Below are 21,227 nucleotides of genomic sequence, written 5' to 3'. Positions count from 1 at the left end.
TTTTATCGTAAATACTAGAATAAGATAGAATGTTAGAATGTAGTTAGTAGAAATCTTGTGAAATAGTTACATTCCATCAAAATAATGAAAAGTATCATTATTTTCGCAGAACCTAGCATAATCATTTGTTATAATTAGTTGGTACAGTCAGCTCCAAAAGTAGCTGATCCTACGCAATCTTTTGAAACCCTATATACTGAAATGTGCACATTATTCCATAGAAAAAACATTTGCCATTGATTGAATTGTTTAATTCTAACTCATTCTACCTGATTTTGATCAGTTATTTATTAAAGTTACGTAACACAGAGGTTTTAAAATATGAAGTTGTTAAGCGATCAGTTATTTATTAAAGTTACGTAACATAGAGTTTTTCAAAATATGAAGTTGTTAAGCGACTTTCGGAGCTGAGTGTACTACCACGGAACAGTCACACTTGTGTTATTTAATAATCCTGTGGTACATAAAGTTCTTTCGATCTCTGGACCGTTTTCCGTTTTAAAATAGTACGTTAATAAGTAGGTGCCTGAAAAAACATGTTAAGTAACTACATTTCATGGTGTAAAGTCGGTACCCATTCCATCAAATATTTTGAGAAATATGAAGAATTTTCCTTACCTACTTCTATGAGGAAAAAAATTAAGAAAGACAATCTTAAGATTTTTTTAATCTTATAGCTTCGCGGTAAAAATCTTTGTACCTAAACGACTAACTACCTACGATTTGCCAAAATGTTAATAAAATTCGGGGTAAGGAATTTTATTTTGACAGGGAACGTACTTATTATTACAATTTTGTATACTGGTAATATTTTGTCCCAAAAGTAAAAAATTATCATAATGAATTTGCTAGCTGACAACACTATTTTCCTGGGCAACGGTAGGCAAGATGATTTATAAACAAAAAATGAGCTTACAAAATGCCAATTATTGTATTGAATTTTAAAATAAAAGTTAAGTCGTTTACAATTAAACTGTAGTGCGGTCTAGTTAAAATTAAATACAAGATAAATAACACGCTCGACCATGGCATCAACGCGAGATCAAAAAATCGAACAGCAAGTGAGTGATTTTGAATTTATTTTAAAAAATTAAACCAATAATTCTGTGTAATATATTCCATACTGTGCGCGGAGGATAGTATTGATAAAATAGTCAGTGTTTCGGTATGGATATTGTAAAGTGAGTGTTTATTTTTTAGCGCCAATTGATGGAACAGAAGATGAAGCAGAAGCGCCAGAATTCTGGTATGGTCCAAGCGAATGACTTACGGGTAGGCTCAGCAAAACGTCCAATATCAGGCAGCCGCTCCCGGGAGCTTCATGGTAAGTAGATCTCCATAAGACATCGTATTTTATTGGATTTCTCAATGTTTAGTTGACTCATGCATGGTTTTTGATGTATATTTTCGTTATGCGCATTTTCTTTTCCTTTCATAACAGGCTATGATGGCCCGATGCAATTTCTTATGTCGCCAGTCAATCCGGACCAAGTAATACCCCTCCAAACAAATAGAATATCAACGTATGATGGTAAGTACAGCTGCGCTTACATTTTCTTACTATACATTTACTTGCTTGTCTCTGTTGTCATTACTTTACATGAGCATGTTTGATCAGTGTGTTTACTATATACTCATTTACATAATGTTCACATCGGAGAAGTCCCGGTTTTCTCGGAGACTAATTAATTAAATAGAATACCTCGCTGGCAGTATGTATCTACTGATCACAAATGAGATTATTGAGGTGAAAGCTTTCAATAACAAATTTAGGCAAGACTTTTAAGTCATTATGTTGTAAGTGATGTATCATGTGATTGACTTGACGGAGCCTAGCGTTTTTGAACAAGATGTAAAAAAGAACTTCTAAGTTTATATTACTCATAGAATAACTACTAAACTAAAGCAATTACCATAATATGTTGACAGGATAAAAATATGGAATTTCTTAGAAATGTTCTAGTTATGCTATAAGATTCCTAGTTGCAGGGAAAACACAGGAAAAACCTTCTCCTTATAAAAACAACAGTTTAGTTATAAATAATATTTATAATTTAAATAAAGTTGTATTATTGAATTCACAAAAAAATCAACTTTGTTAATTAAATTATATTTTTTTAACTGTGCCTAATAGTGTTAATGGCTAAATGTAGAAATTTTGCACAGCTGGCATTGAAGAATTATTTGATTGAGACTTGTCTGGATCTTTTTTATGCTGTGAACAATCAATCAAGAAGTATTAGGAATTTATAGAGAAGTGAAGGCTTACAGCATAAACAAAAACTTGTAATACATTACATAAAAATAATATTTGACTTTTGGGAAATGTATTATGGTTTAGAGAATATAGAAGTGAAAATAGAATACTATGAATTTAATTAAGCTGTAAAAGACAAATTACTTTCCTGCCTATGCTTCTATATTAATAAAATAAAGCTGAAGAGTTTAATGGACTGTTTGTTTGTTTGTTTGAATGTGTAATCTCAGGAACTACTGGTCGGAATTGAAAAAAATGTAGTCCATTTATCGAGATAGGCTATAGGCAATGTAACAACACACTATGAGTTATGACTAATAGGAGTGGAGCAGCAATTAAAAATATTGTAAAGAAGAGAACACCAAATTCCTCATGGGTGCAATAGCCAGTGGCAGGTAGTTTATAATATTAATACAGACTTCAGTGATAACATAATTATAAAAAAACCTTCTGTACAATCATACAAAAACTGCTACATTTGCAATAGAAAATTCAAGGATTGTAATACATTGTACCTATGTATTGTATTCTTAGCCTTGTATTATTGTCATGGAACATTTTTGATTTACATGAATCAGCTTTGAATGGTATAATAGGTAACAAAACATTATCCATTCATGACTTTTTGTCTAACTAGTTTAACACAGATACTGTTGACAAGGTCAGTATTTTTGAAATAGTTATATGTTATTTAATTTAATTCTAGATCTAGGTTTTATGTCCACCAAATGACTGATTTATTCAGCTTGCAGAAAAAATCCTTTCAGCCCAATTTTAGATTCTGTGTATTCAATCCTCTATGAAATTTGGCTTTGTCTGATTTTAATCTTTTTGTTACAATCAGACACGTTTTTTTTGTATTTGTCAGACTCGTATACAATTATTAGTTCAGTTTGACGAGATAAAACTAAAACGGTATCCACGAAAACCATCGCACGTAAAAATAAACGTCGACTTGCAGAAAAATCAGTTTAAATTCGCTGCTAAAGCCCTGCAGAGGGAAACCACGTTTAATTAAATTATGTATAGTTAGAAAGCTGTGTTATAATTAAATGCTTTAATGAAAAGCCTTCTGACATTTCCAAAGGCCATTCAGAAATAGACCCAGTATTCTCAACTCGGCATTTTACAGAAATAACTTACTTTAAAGTCAAACTAAGCACAAGTATGTACAATAGAGAAACCTCTGACCTCGAGTGTGTTTACAAAACTTACAGCCAACGGACTTGCTGCATAAATTATGTATACGTACATTAGTCATATAGTAATCAACGTGAGTAATATTCTAGAGTACTTGAGTTTATTGATAGGAATGTTATTAGGAGGGTGATTCACTATAGTACACACAGCATTGCCCGACGTCCCGATTTTGCCCGATCTGTCCCGATCAGTCCAAAAATCAATCTACCACGCGGAATTGTCGCCCAGTTTTCGGGAAATATTAGTCAATTTAGTAAAAGGTCGAAGTATTAAATAAAAAAATGTTTTGTAGTGAATTCAAAATCTAGTAGTGGTAATATACAGTCTCTTTTTAAGCTTCTTATTTTTTTTCTCGCTTTAAAACAAAGGTTCTTTAAAGGCTTTTATTACTCAGAGGACAAAAAGATCGTGTTCTGTTCTAAAAATGTTTCGACAGCCTGCTGTAATGCTATTTATTCCGCTGTTAGCTTCTCGAGTTTGTTCAACTACGTGAAAAATTCTCGACAGTGCTAAGCGCTTTATACCTACTTGTTTACACTTGCCTCAGTAGCACGATAACGCTAATTGACAGTTTGAAGCTTAAAACAACTTCTTTATAAACGTAGAAACGTGTTTTTGGGAGCTGAAAATACCTATGTCTTGCGTCTTAACGATGATAATTGAGATATTTTGCTAGAGATGCGTCGAATTCGATTGCCGATCGAAAGGTAGGGTAAAGCACCCAGTAGTCAGCCTTTTAGTGAAAATGTCAATTTGATTTAGCCATATTTTTAACATTTACAACTAGATGTAAAATCATTAGTCATTGTATGAAAGGTAATTTATTAAACTTTAAGAAAAAAATAACAAAATATCATATTCATAAGATTATTATGGAAAAAATCCACATTAAACAAAATATGGCACTTTTTACCAGTAGTCAGCCCCATTTCGCCACTAGTCAGCCATGTCTTACCCAGTAGTCAGCCTCTTACTTACTCAATACAAATGTTCTATTTTAAATATATTTTTATTGAAATCTCCAGGAAATAAAGCACATTTGCAATAATACCATGCTGTACAATTTATACATCCATTAATTTTTAACCCCCGACGCAAAAAGAGGGGTGTTATAAGGTTCGACGTGTCTGTCTGTGTGTCTGTCTGTCTATGGCATCATAACTCCCGAAAGGATGCAGTGATTTCAATTTAGTTTTTTTAAAATTAAAGGTGACATATGTGCGAGTGTTTTTAGACATGTTTGATGAAAATCGGTGGAGCCGTTTAAAAGTTGTAGTGGGTTAAAGTGGGGAGATTAACCGATTGTCTGCAAATTTACTCGGACGGGGTCTCAAATGGCTTCGTATGCTGAGAAAGCTGGTGGTGGGAAAGTTAGAATGGCTTAACCTAACCACCAACCTATAAAAAGTATGAAATAAAAAAATATATTGTGAAATCGGGGGTTTTCAAGATTTTAATTTATAGTTATTAGCACTTAGGTAATTGATTTCTAAATGTTTTCTAGTCAATCTTTCTTCACACGGTTCACAGCGATAAAAGTTTATTTTCTGTTCCTTAATTCCTTCTGTTTCTCAACTCTCCCCACTCTACAAAAGATGCTCTCTTCTATAAAACTATTTTAGCTTTCTTGATATGTGTTGATACATAAGTCAATGGTAGGCTAGGAAATAGAAGGTAGATGATAGAAGTAACTGGTATCATTCCTTTCTTTTCTCATTTCCCAAATTCCTTCGTGTTTCGGAAGGCATGGTAAATTGTAGGTCCCGGCGGGCATTCAAGGATCTCTGGCAATCGTTGCCATTAGTCAGAAGCTTGAAAATCTGATAACCAGTCTTATGATAGTCGTGGTATAGCCCAGGTAACTGGGTTGTGGAGGTCATATAGGCAGTTGCTCCATGTAAAACACTGGTATTCAGCTGCATCCGGTGAAACTGGAAGCTGATTCCAGCATATCGTGACCAGTTTCTTAGGGCAGTCATTTGTTTTTGGGAGTGCACTTAGTCTAGCTTAATGGTACGGGGCATTAGTGCGACTATTAAACGATTTCGTACTTTTAGTGTCATAATAATGTGTGAAATGCCAAGTACTCGACTCGTTTCCATGATTTTCATAACATTTTTGATCGCCACCATAGCACATGACAATTATTCCTCTTTATACAGATCTTTTGGTCATTTTGATATGATACTATTCGAAAACAAGTAACTAAGTTTTGTGCCAACATAGCCGTCCACAAATTTGAACCTTAATGAAAGGATTTAAGACCCAATTTCATTTAGCAAAACTGACGGCCGACTATGGGATATGTAGGTCTAATGGTCGGCCTCATGTAATTCACTGACTTTATATGCGGCCGACTACTGGTAAAATACTATTTTTGTCTTAGAAGAGTTTAGCTCAACGCAATAGTTAAATTGAGAACTATTCGCCCTGTTAATTTCAACCACATATATGAGAATTGCAAAAAAACCAGTAGTCAGCCACTCATGGCCGAGTACTGGATCAACCTCATAATTTGGAAACCCAATAGTCGGCCACGTTAATTTATAATACAAAAGACAAATAAAACGCCTGCAATGCATGATTTTATCGAAGATAAACTATTAAATACTAGCATTAAATATCAATTCGTTCCATATTGCATTAAATTCATTTAAAAACATGCCAAAAACTAAAACACGAATCCTTAACAAAAAAATAGCAATGGCGACGTTTTTGGCCATGTCTTTGATGGCAGTTCATAAGAATGAGTGTAACACGTTAACCTGCCATGCTATCGAATCGTAATTGTGCATATTAGTCAATAAGATTATACAGATTCGATTAATGATTATTTTATTGGTCTTTACTATTTTCGACACTAATTATATGGATATAAAGCCCGTAAAGGCTGACTACTGGTTGGGGGCTGACTACTGGGTGCTTTACCCTACCTACCAGCCTGATACAATACTACGTTTTTCTATCTGATATCGTAGTTTACTTAAGATAGATAACACTTGTGTCGTCTTCGCCAATTTGGGCACCAATAAACTGGGTGTAAATGCCCCATATTATTATCTTTAGTGTTTTGGCTAACTGCTATGGCGTCTTGCCACTATGGCGTCGGTCGTCTGGTAGCACCTAACCTTTGTCCAAGACATGAAAAAGCATGCGCACTCGCTGGCAGCAATGGAATATACCGTTTATTGCGTACAGTATTATAGTTAGTCGCTATACAACCGTCGGTGTTTGAAACTGTTGCGTGTTAACGATAAGCTCGACTGTGTGTATGTGTGGAAAGTTCTTAAAATGTAACCTTAATTAAGTACTAGTTTTCCACGTGTATTAAAATTTTGGGAATGAAATGCCGTAGTTCCTATAAAGAATGGAGAATTCTATAATGTGTGGGAATTTTAATGTTGACGTGTTGACATAAGTACATTTAAAATGCTTTGAAGAACTTTGAACTACGATTCTATATTAAAGCTTTAGTTTATTTTTGGATAGAGCCTTCTAAAACATAGTGAAGAAAGATGTTTGTTTTGTGAAAGGGGCTATAAGAGTAATGAAGTCAACAGTAACTATTCTGTGAATGTATACTTACTAGTTCTTCCGTCAAGAAGTATAACTAAGTGCAATAGTTAAAGAACTCCGCTTGTTATTCGAGTTCGGCCTAGAAAATACAGCTAGATCGATTTCGCTGTCAAATGTGTCGTTCTTTCGTTACGTACGTAGGAAATACGCCCATAACCCGTACAAGTGGAGTAGTGGAGCGTGTGAATTATTGTTTATTTATTCAACAACTACCGACTGATTCGATTTGTTATCAGAAAGTGTAATTATGACTGCTCCACTTACTGAGTAAAAGGGAAATATATGTTTCCGAAAGTTTTATGTACAGTCACGTACGCACATTGTTTTTATTGTGCTTTTTATAAATAAGGTTGAACACTAGCTAAAATATCTCTCATTTTTGTTTCGAAGGCAATGAATCGATGTTTGTTTTGACGGTTTATGCGTATTTACAAACTCCTCATTCATTCAAATATGTTTTATCGTAAAAGCTTAGCAGATTTAACAAACAAAGTATAACAAAATTCTCTACAAAACTAATTAAAGTTAATTAACTACAAAAAGGAAGAGTGCTTAATGAAGCCCGGGATTTAATTAACCCGCTACTTCTCTATAAGATTGACAGCAAGATTACTTCAAGATTGGCGCCAAAATCGCTAGAAAACTATGTTTTTAGGCCAAGGATTGACGATGATAATTCAGGCTAATAATAAGGTTGCGTGACCTAACCACCTTCACACTTCAGCCTCTATGGACTACTAACGATGGCTGGATACGAAAAGACGTTTGCTGAAACGTTGAAAGAGATAGGTTAACAAACTTTTATGTTTTTGATAGCCATTAGACAATCTATTAAGATTCTTTCGAAACGCATACCAATTTTATTCATCAAATAAAGTTACCTGACGATGAAAATTTCGGCCCCATATTAAATTGTTTATGGTCGTGCAGATTTTGCGCGGGAAACTAAGGCCATATTTGCTGCAGCTGCGTATTTGATTGTACTTTCTATCTTTCTTTCTTATTGTGACATCATGCGATATTTATGTGGACTTGACTCTTATACTCTACAATTCCGTTGTTATTAAAATAATTTCTGCTACAATAATACAGCTTCTCTATGAAAGAATCCACGTTTCCGTAAACGCGACTGTTGAGTCAATGTTGAATGAATTGAGACATTAGAATAACTACTTGAACTGCGGTTACATGACTCAGTTTGCGTTGTGTCAACCATTAAGGGAAAAACAAAGCTTTAATAAACCACAAATCAGTAGTACAGTAAACAAAACACTACCTACAGCGTTCGACAAGTAAATTGTGACGTCACGAAATCTCCCAGAATGTAGTAAACGTCATTAAAATAAGAGCGAGGCTGTTTCCAGTAGTTTGACAATGAAATACACAATTTGTTTTACGCTAATTGTAGCTAATGAACCGTTAAATAGAATTATTTATTATGTCAATGACAACTCATTCTATTACTTTGGGGCTAAGATTTTCAGACTCAGATTCAGGACTGGTGTACTTACTCAGATTTCTATAAAAGTAATAAGAAGTGTTGAAAACGAGCGAAAATGATATGACAATTTAGCGCTCGATGTAGCTTTTTTCCGAATGCTGCAGCTGATCTTTTAATTCATATTCGATTTTTTCGATTCTACCAAATCCCAACAAATTATACCTACTCAGTGTGAAAAACACAGAATGAAACACATTAGCTCTATAAATATCGTACTACAGTCTACTCTACATAACAAAACTTACAGCTATCCAAACTTAATATAAAATTATCCAGATACTGAAAAGGCTATTGTAATTTGCAGAGCTAGGCAATCAAATCGAGGTTCTAACGGTGGGCGAGGGGGATGGAAGTGGGGAGGAGGAGGAGGAAAGCGTGCCGGTGTGCAGCGTGGGCCGTGACGCGAGCACCGATGACGTGTGCGCGGACGCAGCTGTCGCGCCCCTCGCCCGGCCCAGGAGGGATCTGTCGCCTACGCAGGGGAATGAGGTGAGAAATTGTCAATGTAGATAAGATTGTAGGCAAATTTTTGTAATCGGCAGGTGATGGTGAATGACAAAATATTCATACGTTACTGTCCAAAAGCAAAATTTGTTTCTGGAAAAGTCTTGAGTATGGAAAAATTACTCTTAGCTGAGACTTTACTAAAATATTGGTTGTTCTTTTTTCTTCAGCTTTATAGGTATGCTGTTATCTGCACCAGTTGTTAAAGCAGAGTTAGCAACTTTTTTTGATGCAGTCTTTCCGAGACATACTGGACTTTGATTTTGACATAGGAACGGGCTTGTAGGGCGATGGTGACTCCTAAATATTTTTGGGTCATTATTATGCGTCTACGCAATTCTTCAGCTGATGCTGACCTTTATTCTAGGTTTCTTTCGAAGAATTCGCAGTTCTTTAACATAAATATCTAACTGAAAATGTGCTTTTTGCCAAATATAATCGGCAGCTTTATTGAAGGAGTACATAATGTATTAGTACTCAGTACACAATAGTAATTGTCATTTTAAAATATTGAATCCAATTAGTTTTAATAGAACAGTTGTTTGTTAAAATTGCGCTTAGTCAAGTAGAAGACACCATGTTTCGTCTTATAAAAAAATGAATTATTATTGTTATACTAAATTATTTCCTTGTTTATTTGCCTATCGTTATTACTTAGTTGGATTTTCCTTTTAAGATTCATTGTGTACTATATTACGGTGTAAGACAGTCGACTTCGAAAGTTATCAGTGGTTTCGTCGTTTTACACTAGTGTATGGAGTTTGATTCCTAGTTGAGATAGAGTTTCCAAAAATGAGGATAAGTGTGTGTAATGTGTGTATCCTTGCTTTTAATTTTGTTAACTTTATAAATATTCGTTGTGTCTTCCGGTTTTTTTCTTATTTGTGATATTATTAAGTTTTATTATGTACTTACCCATTTTTTTTGTGAATTTATATTTCAGGAAAACTCTTTAGGTAAAAGATTGTGATAGTTTTGTTTTTCTATATGACAAACAGTAATAATTCATACCTTGGCGTTTGTGTATATTAATAAGTACCTGTTTAAATTATCCAGGAACATGAAGATGCATTTTACATTAGAACTTACAAACAATACTTTACATTTCAGCTCAAGTTACACTGTAATCGCAACCCGATTCCCTAAACTCCTGCATACTATAACAAAACTAGCTGACCCGCGCAACTTCGCTTGCGTTACATAAGCGTTAAAAATTTTCCCCGTTTTTGTAACATTTTTCACTGGTACTCTGCTCCTATTGGTAGTAGCGCGATGATATATAGCCTATAACCTTCCTCTATAAATGGACTATCTAACACTGAAAGAATTTTTCAAATCGGACCAGTAGTTCCTGAGATTAGCGCGTTCAAACAAACAAACAAACAAACAAACTCTTCAGCTTTATAATATTAGTATAGATAAACATGCAAGTTTAAATGCTCACAAATCATATTTTCAACAGCCAACAGAAATCGAAGGCTCAGTCGAAGGTGCAGTGGAAACGTTCGTAGTGACACCAGCGAAACACGGCACACTGTACAAGTGCAGGATAGCACGCGACCGCAAGGGGATGGACCGGGGGCTCTACCCGACCTACTTTCTACATCTCGAGAAGGATTATGGGAAGAAAGTGTTCTTGCTGGCTGGTGAGTTTGTTTATATAGCTTGTTTTAGCGACTTTTTCGTGCAGATTGCCGAGAAAAACTGGTCTATGTGTTCATTTAGTACTTTGTTTGAGCAATTATGTCGAGGGTTCAAGTAGGGTTTAAATCCATAGTTTATATCTCAATTGTTGGGAATATTAGTTTGTTATTAACGTCTTTTCTATAACTTAAAACTAAGTAAAAATAAGCTTGCGGAAAAATATTTAGGTCATAAAGAATCACAACCTCGATTGTCATCGGCTGACACAAGTTTCATTATTCGATTATTTTACGGTTATCATTTATCAAACATATCTTGCCAAATATCCCCTTATCAGTCATGTGTATATTAGGCATCGGACGGGCTTGAACCTATACCAATTTACCCGATAAATTACACAAATCTATGGTTTTACTAAAAATGGTCAAATAAAAACCCGATAACACATTTCTCATATCTCACGCTACCAAAGTCTGAGTCTCTATTGAGAATAATCTTATATAAATAAAAAAAAATACCAACAACATTCAGTCAGATCTGGGAAATGAATTTGGGATCTCATGATCACCAGTTGGTTACACTACCAACTCCGCCACAGAAGCAGTTTATACCTGGTGAGATCAATCAGGCATTAAATTTTTTTACCACTTCTGTCTACCCCATCGGGAATAGAACGTGGTAAAGCTTAATGTCAGCATACGTCATTCGTATCCAATAGCGATATGTAAATACAGTCGTTAGAGGCCGACGATTAAATAGTGATTATTGTGATTGATGATCATTGACGCCCTTTCGCTGTTTGTTTCTCATATATGTGTATTATGTTATTAATACTGGTGTTATTAGCAAGTTGTTAACCTTATATGTGAATGTCTTTAACTTTAGAAATTACTAAATTAATTTTATGATATGACGTGACTGATGAAACAGAAGGTACAAAAGAGCGGATTAAGTTACGAAATTGTGATCCATAATAATAAGCAGTGTGACGTCACATCTAGAATGTTTAAGATTACAGTAAAACGTACGTGTGTGTTTGTACGTGCACGTATACGTGTACGTTTGCGTACCTGCCTAATGCAATGTAGAAAAGGTATTTAGGCACCCTAGCTCCATTAAAAGTACGTTAAAAATACCTGTAAGTACCTATCAATGAACCTAGTGCCTATCAATGAATAAGTCCTATATTCTTAGACAAATGGATCACAGGTTTCTTTGCTACTAATAGTTCGCGACCTAAATCGTTACAAAAAAGGAAGCTCGTATCTATTTCTTCTTAAATAGAAAACCAGTTAAGTTTTCCAACCCGTATTTTGTTATTTGTTTCAAGTTTAATGAAACAAAACTAGTTCGACTAGCTCAATGCTGTTGGAATCCTAGCTGTAAATGACTTTTTTTATTTCAAAAACCAGTCTGGTGGTGACAACTTTGTTTCAACGGATACGTAGAATAAAATTGCATTTTTTTAATTCCTTATTGCGTCGAGTTTAGCACTAAAAAGTTAATAACTTTAAACTGTCGCGAGCTGTACACAATGTTTGATGTTTGGTGTGTGTTTGATGTGAACGGGTCTTAGACGCGACGAAATAAGGACCGGTAAAATCTGCTAGACTGTACATTACTATCGCGTTCACAATCGAATAACTAAAATAGTATAAAATTGTGAAAGAAAACATCGTGACTAAACATTGCATGCCTAAAATCTGTTTAACCATTTTTTAAGGGCATGCCAAGTCCCCAATCCACACTTGACGTAGTGGAGTTAAGGCCTAACCCCTTCCTCCTCCAGGAAGGACCTTTGCCCAGCAAAGGGCAGGTAGTGTAATTGTGTAAGAAGAAACTTAAATAGTTGTCTGCAAAAGAAAAAATATCTTTCTGCGTAACTGTTCAAAACGGTTATAAAGTGATACATAATATTATCTCGTCTTATTCCCACGGGGGTATGTGTTGATGAACGCCGCTTGCTACAATATTTACGACCACAAAACAGGCTTAACAGTGTGTTACGAATTTGCAATGCAGAGAGATGAGACGCGAATTGCTATGACGTGTAACAAGGGGTCGCGTATGAACGCTCTAAGCGCTTAACAAACGTAAATTTTACATTTACAAGTGAGAAATTGCACACTAAATATATAAATCAGTTTCGCATTAACGCAGGTTCCTGCGATCCCAGTTTTATACGTAAGCCATAGATATACATGCTGTAGTTTCTGGTTTGCGAATTCTAATGAGTACTATTATTTTTTAAACGTTTTTTTTGCTACCCTCCTGTACTGTCACACTACCTTTCTCTCTATATCTTTCGAAACGTTTAGATCTGTGTCTTCTACTCATTTAAATAAGTACCTCAAAACCTCGTCAAAAACAAATACAAGTACAAAATATTATATTGTGCAGAAATTCATACATTATCTTATATAGCAATCACTGGTCTTCACACTAGGATTCCCTGTGTCGTGAAGGTTAGTCCCTTTCGTCATTTTAAAACATCATGTTTTGAAGACGTTTGGACTGTTAGACTGTTTAGAAGACGACCCCTGTGACCCCTCAATGTTGTCAGTAATAATCTTTTATATCTTTCCAGCCCGCAAGCGCAAGAAGTCAGCAACATCAAACTACCTAATATCAACGGATCCTACTGAGCTGACGCGCACGGCGGACAGTTTCGCGGGTAAACTGCGCTCCAATCTCCTCGGCACTGCGTTCACGGTGTACGACAATGGCAAGGCGTGGAGGAAACATGACCATGCTCACACCAGGCATGAGCTCGCTGCTGTTGTTTATGTAAGTAGATTTAAAGACTTTGTATTACATACTTTTTTTTAAATTCTATACTGTCCCATTGTTGGGCAAAGGTCTCCGCCAAATTTCTCCAACGGTCTCTATCATTAGCCATTTCCTGCCACCCTTTCAAATAAGTAGCTAATTTGTCATACATACATTATGTCACGCATATTGTATTCGAAGGTGTAGGCAAAGGATGTATTTTGGCATACATCCTTTGCCTACACCTCGTTCGGCTATTAACGATGTTAATCTCAATATTATGACTTAGCAGTGTTAAAAAACTCTCCTTAGTTACTAAAGCAAAGTGGATGATTAAGGTGTCACTCGGTTAATTCTAAGAGTTCTAACTTTCTATCAAGTAACCTGATCTAAATCTCATGAAAAATTGTGTAATGTAATGAGCGTATAATGTAAGTGTTTCGATTGAAAACACAGGTTGTACACAGGATCTGGTTACACTGGGAATGTAAAGGCTATATGTGGCTTCTATTTCTTTTGGTTTGAATCTCTCCATGTTTGTAAATAGTCGGGAAAGGCGGTAGAACATAGCAACCTCAGTGAGTTTGATGATGATTTGAAACTTCCAAAAATTACGACCTCATTTAACTTGAATTGTGTAAACCAAATGAGTCGCCGAAATCTATGACTCAAGTTTCCATGACCAACAAAATTACTGTGGAAGGTAAATAGTTCAGAATATCAATTTGTTAATAAACAAAGCTCAAACCACATTAGTTTTGTGCTATGTGGTCAATTTATCTGTTCAGTATGACGATGACCCACTTGCGGTCAAAGTTTCCTTATAATATTGTTTTTATTTGTCATCTTTCATACAGTTTTATGTTTATGAAGTATACGTCATATATGCGTTGGTGTAGAGTCGCACATTTAATGTAATTGTATTGGTTCACATAATGACAAAGTTCTTTAAGTCGAATGAAGTATTTTGACATGGGTTAATAACTGTTAGTGATGACAAGTGAAACAGACTAATCATGTAGTTAATCATCACAAATACTACTAGACTACCCATATAAATGGAATCTGCGTTGCAACCGTGCCTTACAGAAAAAAAACACTTATTTTCTGGAAAGGAAAATAATAGCTACAAAGCGTACAATGACATAGATTTTATAGATAGTTTAAAAAAAACCATTTTTAGTTAAAACTTTTACCATTAATATAATACACGTAGAATCTTATAAACTAGTCAAAATAATTCCTTGAAGTCAATCCTACTTCAAATAGCTCGACTTCTATTATAACAATTAATATTACAATCACATAAGCACTACCATAGAGAGTCCATCACATAACCCAATATAGGTAGCAATTTATTCGCGACTCAATTAAAAGGAAGCGATGTAAAATTTTAATAGAGCTTTGTATTTGTTTACGGTCACCGGTGGCCCTTGTAATCCATTAAGCGATCGAGCAATCACTTACACTGTACGGACGTTATGAAGTCAATATTAGTGTACTTCAAACTGTTTTAGGCTAATTAAATTGGGTTTTTAATCAGGCGTTTTGACGTAAATGAGTAGAGATAATAGCCGTTTATAAAAGTTGATTTTATTGTATAAGTCTATTTTAAGGGAAAAAATGTGACTGCCATATACATTTATTAGTAAATTTGTAAAGTCAGATACCTTATAGAACAGCTTATGGGTAAATTTAGGAACTGGCAGTTACTGATATGGTCTAATATCGATCGACATTAATTAGATGTTCATTTTTATGACAATGTTTTTCTGTCTAATTATTAGGTCGGGGAAAAAGACTTCGCATTATAGTATGTATGAACTTGTAATAAAACTTTAGTATTTCAGCATACAGAAGGTAAAACTGACATAAAGAATATTAATTAAAAATTTACACATATATTTACAGGATACAAACGTGCTCGGCTTCAAAGGTCCACGTAAGATGACGGTCATTCTCCCAGGCATGACTCCCGACCGACAGCGCGTCACGATCGCTCCTCAGGACGACAGCGAGACTCTCCTAGAACGATGGAAGAGTCAAACATTAGACGACATCGTAGTACTACACAACAAAACACCAGTCTGGAACGACGAAACACAATCCTACGTGCTCAACTTCCATGGAAGAGTAACACAGGCGAGTGTAAAGAATTTCCAAATAGTCCATGATTCTGAACCAGATTACGTAGTGATGCAATTCGGACGTATCTCAGAGGATGTTTTCACTATGGACTTTAGATACCCCATTTGTGCGCTGCAAGCGTTCGGCATTGCTCTCAGTTCGTTTGATAGTAAACTTGCTTGTGAATGAGTGTTTTGCATTTATTTTTTTCTTTAATCATGTGGCTAATTAGATTTTTTAGTTTTGTAATGTACGTGTTTCAAAACGTTTATAGCCGCTGCAAAGATTTCAGACTGTCAGATTGTCTATAGAATTTCGTACGTTACATTCCGTGCGTGCACGTATACGTAGCGTGTACGTGTTAATTTGCAGCGGCCATTATTGTAATATTAAAATGGTTAAATAAATTTTGTATAAACTATGAAATAAAGGTTTTCAAAGCCAATTTGTCGCTGCCATCTTAAACCTTTTAATATTATAATAAATAGTCACAAATCATAAATATACATTTGTCAGTATTTGTCTGAACAACAGACATATCAATGTGGTCCTTATTTTGTATAGCGTAAGGTTGTTTTCGGCCTGTTTCGTAGCCCCATGGTATATTTATTGAAACCAAACGCACATAATTTAGTTTTTCGGTGCTTGCTGTGATGTAGGTTGTGTTATTCGTCTTTCGCTATTCATCGACTTTGTTGATCGAACCGTAGTGTAGTCGCGATATAAGCCTACGCTAGGAGAGAGTGAAAGAAATATGATCACATTTATTACCTGTTTGTTTCTACTATCCATTTAAAAGCAGTGAGGTTTCCTTATAAGACCTTTCTTGAAAGACCCATTTGTGTGCTGATTACTGAGTCCGAATTCATTGCCCAATAGTTTTATTTAGTTCTTCTATTAGTAATCTTGAAGTAACTAGAGTTTGGAAAGCTAACTATGGGTTACCAAGTTTTCTTATTATTGAATAACTAACAGATATACCTACTAGGTGGGATCTTGATCAAGCTATACATTTTGCTTATTACATTTCTATTAGCATGTTATAAATGTGATCATATTCCTAAATATTTAGTTGTTATTTACCGCGGTCCAAGGAAATTGAAATATCATATTCCTATTAATTTATGTCGCAAATTAGAAAATTAAAAGCAGAATTTATTTTGTACTTATTTGGAATGTTTTTTATGTATTTTGTAATGTAGATACAATTAAATTGATGGTCCTGGAATGGAATTACGTGTTGTGCTTTCGTATTTGCATGTACATAATATTTGTGTATTCACTATTGTGCGTAATAGGTGTAGCTAGGGGCCGTTCATTTTTAGTAAGAAATTTTTTAAGTATACTTTGACTATAATAAGGACACACGCCGACGCATGTTGATGACTAGATGTCGGTAGTTTAGATTTCAAGTCTACAAGTCGAACGCTTGTTTTGAAAAGAAAGAGTCAATATAATATCATAAGGAACCGCAATGTTACCATCAGTCTCAGTGCCAACACTCAAATCACGTGAGAATACTTAACACATTGGTTGCCAGCAACTCACCGATTGGGTTCAGAAAACCCATTAAGTAGGTTTGCTGGCAGCGAAAGTGTTAAATACAATTTTTTATCGTATGGTTAGGGTCAAAGTTGTTCAAGCCGCTCGAAGATCTTTAACGTGGCTTTTTAATATAGCCAGTAAAGCTTTGATTGTTTAATAAGACAAATTGTAAAATTCTCTTACATAATTGAACGGCCCCCTAAAATTATAGGATCCACAAAGCAGGTTCTTTTTAACGTGGATTCACTAAGTATTAATATATTGTTTATCTGTTGGCAAAAATAATAAATACCAGTAGGAAAAAGTCTTAAGTGACATGACATGATTTGGTACTTAAGTCTTTTTGTTACTAGAATGTTCTTCTAAGCTATTCACACAGCATATCAAACATATTCAACGCACACATTTATATTAAGTCTTACATTAGCTATATTCCGAATACAGTGATATTTATGATTCTAATATACTTAAATAGTAATTAATCATATTATAACAAGACAGCTTACTGATGCAACAATAGTTGATTTGAAAAAACATATTTGTAATTCTGATCCTGTGGAAAAAAAAGTAACTGTAAAGGCTGGTCTACGCTAAAAGATCTAAGCCCAAGCTGAAAATAAATTTGTCTAGTGTGAACTGACTTATGAGCGCAAGCTTCGAACGAATGCGCTTCTAAAAGCGTGGTCGGCTGCTCTAGCGTAGACCCACCTTAATGGCAGCTGTGAAAATTGTGTGGCCTGAATAAAAGGCCTACATATAACAAACCAGCATGTCAATAACTTGTTCCAATTTCTCTTCGAATTAAAAAGTGGAATGCGTCGATTCCCTGTAAAGTTATTATCTCAAAAGAGCATAAATCTTGCTATTGTATCCGCCTTGTATAAACAATTAAAACCTAAACTATTGATGAATATGCCATTTCGAAAAGGTCATATGTCACATAAAAAACACATAACAAAATGTCCTCTTCTATACTGCATTTCCAACTCAATCCCAATATTTCTAAATATCACTGTCTTATATATTTTCGCCGGTATCTATTGCCATACAAACCAACAAGTATGTACAAACTATACATAAGCATCGTATAGACTTAGTTTATGTCCTAGTCATCGTAGGTTTTAGTTTATATTATAGTTTAGCACTAATTTGTCCTTTAAAAAGCACAATTTAATTTAAGTATTGCGAATTTCGATGTTAATTTGGTGTCATAAAATGTTTTTACTGTTAAGGCTCTGGAATTGGTATTTGGAAAACTTTGTAAATGCTGATTCATTTTATTAATAAAATGCCGCTTTCGTAATACAATAAACTAATTATGACCACAATAACGATACAGTCAGATACCTTATGTATAAAGATTAAAGTACGGATTAATTGGTGAATGTTTTGTCCCTTTCATTCCAGTTTGAAACTATCTATAAGTGATAAAGACAAAACACTATTTACTTGATCCGAACTTATGCAAGGCTTAAAAGTGCGTATCTTCCGAGCCTCGCTTCTGTGGATGCGTACCGATACTATTATATGAAAGCAATTACTAGAAAAAAAAATACAGTCAAATTGAGAACCTCATTTTTTTGAAGTCGGTTAAAAATTAATAAAATGAATCAGCGTTTTTGTATGCAAGAGGTTAACTACAAAAAAATAAAACAACATGTTATTCTAAATATTGAAACAATAATATTGTAATAGTCACTTAAACGACGCCATGCTGTTTAGACGCGATTATAATTATTTTTTAAACTCTATATTTTACAATCATTTGTGTTGACCTCTCTAGATATAGTTTATTCATGAAGAGTTGAAGGAAGCTAATAAATTGATTTCGACGTCACTAGAGAACTCTGTACCACGAAACTCATGTGCTTGCGATAACAGTCGCATATATTGAATGTTTTGCGATTAAAATAGCGACAGGCGCTGTCTTCACAGAATTTCATAGTACATGCCATTTAATTTGGAGTCTGAATATAGCAATAAACCAAGAGACTTAAGGAGTGTGGGTGATGGAGACGTTACAACGACAGCGTCTACGTCTCTTGTTCTTAGTTTTCCACCTTCTGCGCAACGGTTTGTTGCTGTATTCACACACATAAACGAAAATGGCTTGTTCTGAACCTATCATAATATTCTTCATGAATAAACTATAAACCAGTTATACCGCACCAGTATTATTTACGTTTAATTTTAATTATTTATTAATTTATAGACTTGACAATAATGTACTCTACATTCTATCCACTGCCTTCTCCCTAATAATTTTGGAATAAATAAAAAAAAACATTTGTTTATATTCAACAAATGTTTATAAAACTATTAGTATAAATAAATGTGTGCCTATAATAGGTTACGTGTTTAGATAGCTAAATGGGGAAACTTAAAAATGAATTTGTAAAATAAATAAATAAATGAAAAATGTGTGGTAAATACGCGTCGATATCATGAGCTTTTTTGTAGATTGTGTGAAGTAAATTGTCTTATTGTAAAGTCATTAATATAAAGCCATAAGAAACAGCATTTTCAATATTACTTTACAGCTTTTTAATTATTGTTCTAGACTGTCGAATTTCTCAAATGGCTGACCTCTTTCAGCGAATGCTGCCGCTATAAGAGCCAAATACCCAATCAATACTTTTGTGAAACTACCCACCTAACTAGCTAAGTAACTAAGGTTTACTTCAATTGTTTGTATTCTATTTCGGAGTAAAACTGTTTCTTATGGCTAAGTAAATATATCATTAAATAACATTGTATTTTAACAGTTAAAATAACTGCTTTTGCAGTCTTAAACAATTTAAATATATTCCAAATTAAATTAATGTTACAATATAAAATCCTGTTCCACCTGTCCTCTCTATAACCGTTCTCTTTCTCAATCCATTGATGTATTTGTACATGACTGATCTTTGATGCATGTGTCATTTCCAGCAATAGTGATTAATATCATCACATTTTTAGAAATCAAACATGTTGTTATGTGGTCTACACATGTACCCAAAGTACTGGTGTTTGTATGTAATATTGGAAAGGCCGGAAACTCCAATAAAAAAAAAAGCTGCTCAGCAGTTGCTGAGGCCGTGTGAGACATATTTGAAGGCGCCGTGTTCTGATTCTGCTAGTACTAAATGTCATGTGTAGAACTCTTTATACCATGTTGAATTTAATGAGTATGTGCATCTCATTTTTTAGAGTAATATTGGAAAAGAAAGAAAGAGATGCTGTAACAGCAAAGACTTTTGTAGAGATTGCTATACCAGTGTAAACAAGATGCACATATTCAATCAAAATTTAGTGATTGAATGGTCAACTTCGTAAAAGAAAAATTTCATTTAGTAGAATTGTAAATACTAAAGTATGAATTTTGGTGTATTGTGCCTTTGGTAACGATAGGTTAAATGTTTGTGCCTTTTATTTTCATGTTTACTATGTATTTTGTACCTGAAGCTTTTCGTAGGCACAGAACGACTACCCCCCTTTACTAGATGACAAATCGCTTTTTACACCTTGAAAATGTTTAGAATACGTATTTAGGGCAACTTTTACAAGCAAAGCTGTCTTTAGACCTAGTATAGATGTAGTAGGATGAATGTTCAATAATATAACTGTGTAAATTGATAAAAAAACTTCTTATAACAAAATGTCTTTTGTAAAAATTCATAAGAATGTCCATTTAACTTGTGAATTTATAAAAATTTGCTCATTGTAATTTCGCAGTATTGTATAGTGGAACATTTAGAATTGTCTTGAAGGGCTTACTGGCAGAATGTCAGAACTATCTATTTACTCCGACAAATTGTAGTAATACCAAATACCCTTATCTCTTTAATATTATTTGTTAAATGTCTCCACAATAGCAAAGGTGATTTTATTTGCACCCTATTCACTCTACTGTTACGGTATCTAATAATATATTTGACAAGTATTTTAAAAATTAAATTAATTATGTACTTTTGATGTATAAAAATATTTGTGATATCTATTGTAAATAATGAAGTACTTATTGCAATATTGACACTATAATGTGAAGCAAGGACTTGTACTAATTCTAGTGAAGCACTATGCATTTAAATGTCCATTAGAATGATTTTGAAATCATATTTG

The 21,227-nt window shown here is 34.3% G+C and overlaps 1 protein-coding gene across 2 annotated transcripts; it reads left to right on the top strand.

Moving 5' to 3' along the window:
• Positions 1-875: 875 nt before the first annotated feature.
• ktub (Tub domain-containing protein ktub) lies at positions 876-20,737 on the top strand. Of its 2 annotated transcripts, XM_076126064.1 has the most exons (7): positions 876-1,061; positions 1,201-1,324; positions 1,442-1,531; positions 8,839-9,023; positions 10,501-10,684; positions 13,270-13,469; positions 15,363-20,737. In XM_076126064.1, the coding sequence occupies exons 1-7, from the start codon at positions 1,026-1,028 to the stop codon at positions 15,765-15,767; spliced, it is 1,224 nt and encodes a 407-aa protein (XP_075982179.1). In that variant the 5' UTR covers positions 876-1,025; the 3' UTR covers positions 15,768-20,737. The 2 variants fall into 2 exon arrangements, with proteins under 2 accessions (XP_075982179.1, XP_075982181.1); XM_076126066.1 differs by lacking the exon at positions 1,442-1,531.
• The last annotated feature ends 490 nt before the right edge of the window (positions 20,738-21,227 follow it).

This window comes from Anticarsia gemmatalis, chromosome 18, assembly GCF_050436995.1.
Source record: "Anticarsia gemmatalis isolate Benzon Research Colony breed Stoneville strain chromosome 18, ilAntGemm2 primary, whole genome shotgun sequence".
Taxonomy (NCBI): Eukaryota; Metazoa; Arthropoda; class Insecta; order Lepidoptera; family Erebidae; genus Anticarsia; species Anticarsia gemmatalis.
The sequence above is the reverse complement of the archived record's forward strand: the minus strand, read 5'-3'. Positions and strand labels throughout refer to the sequence as shown.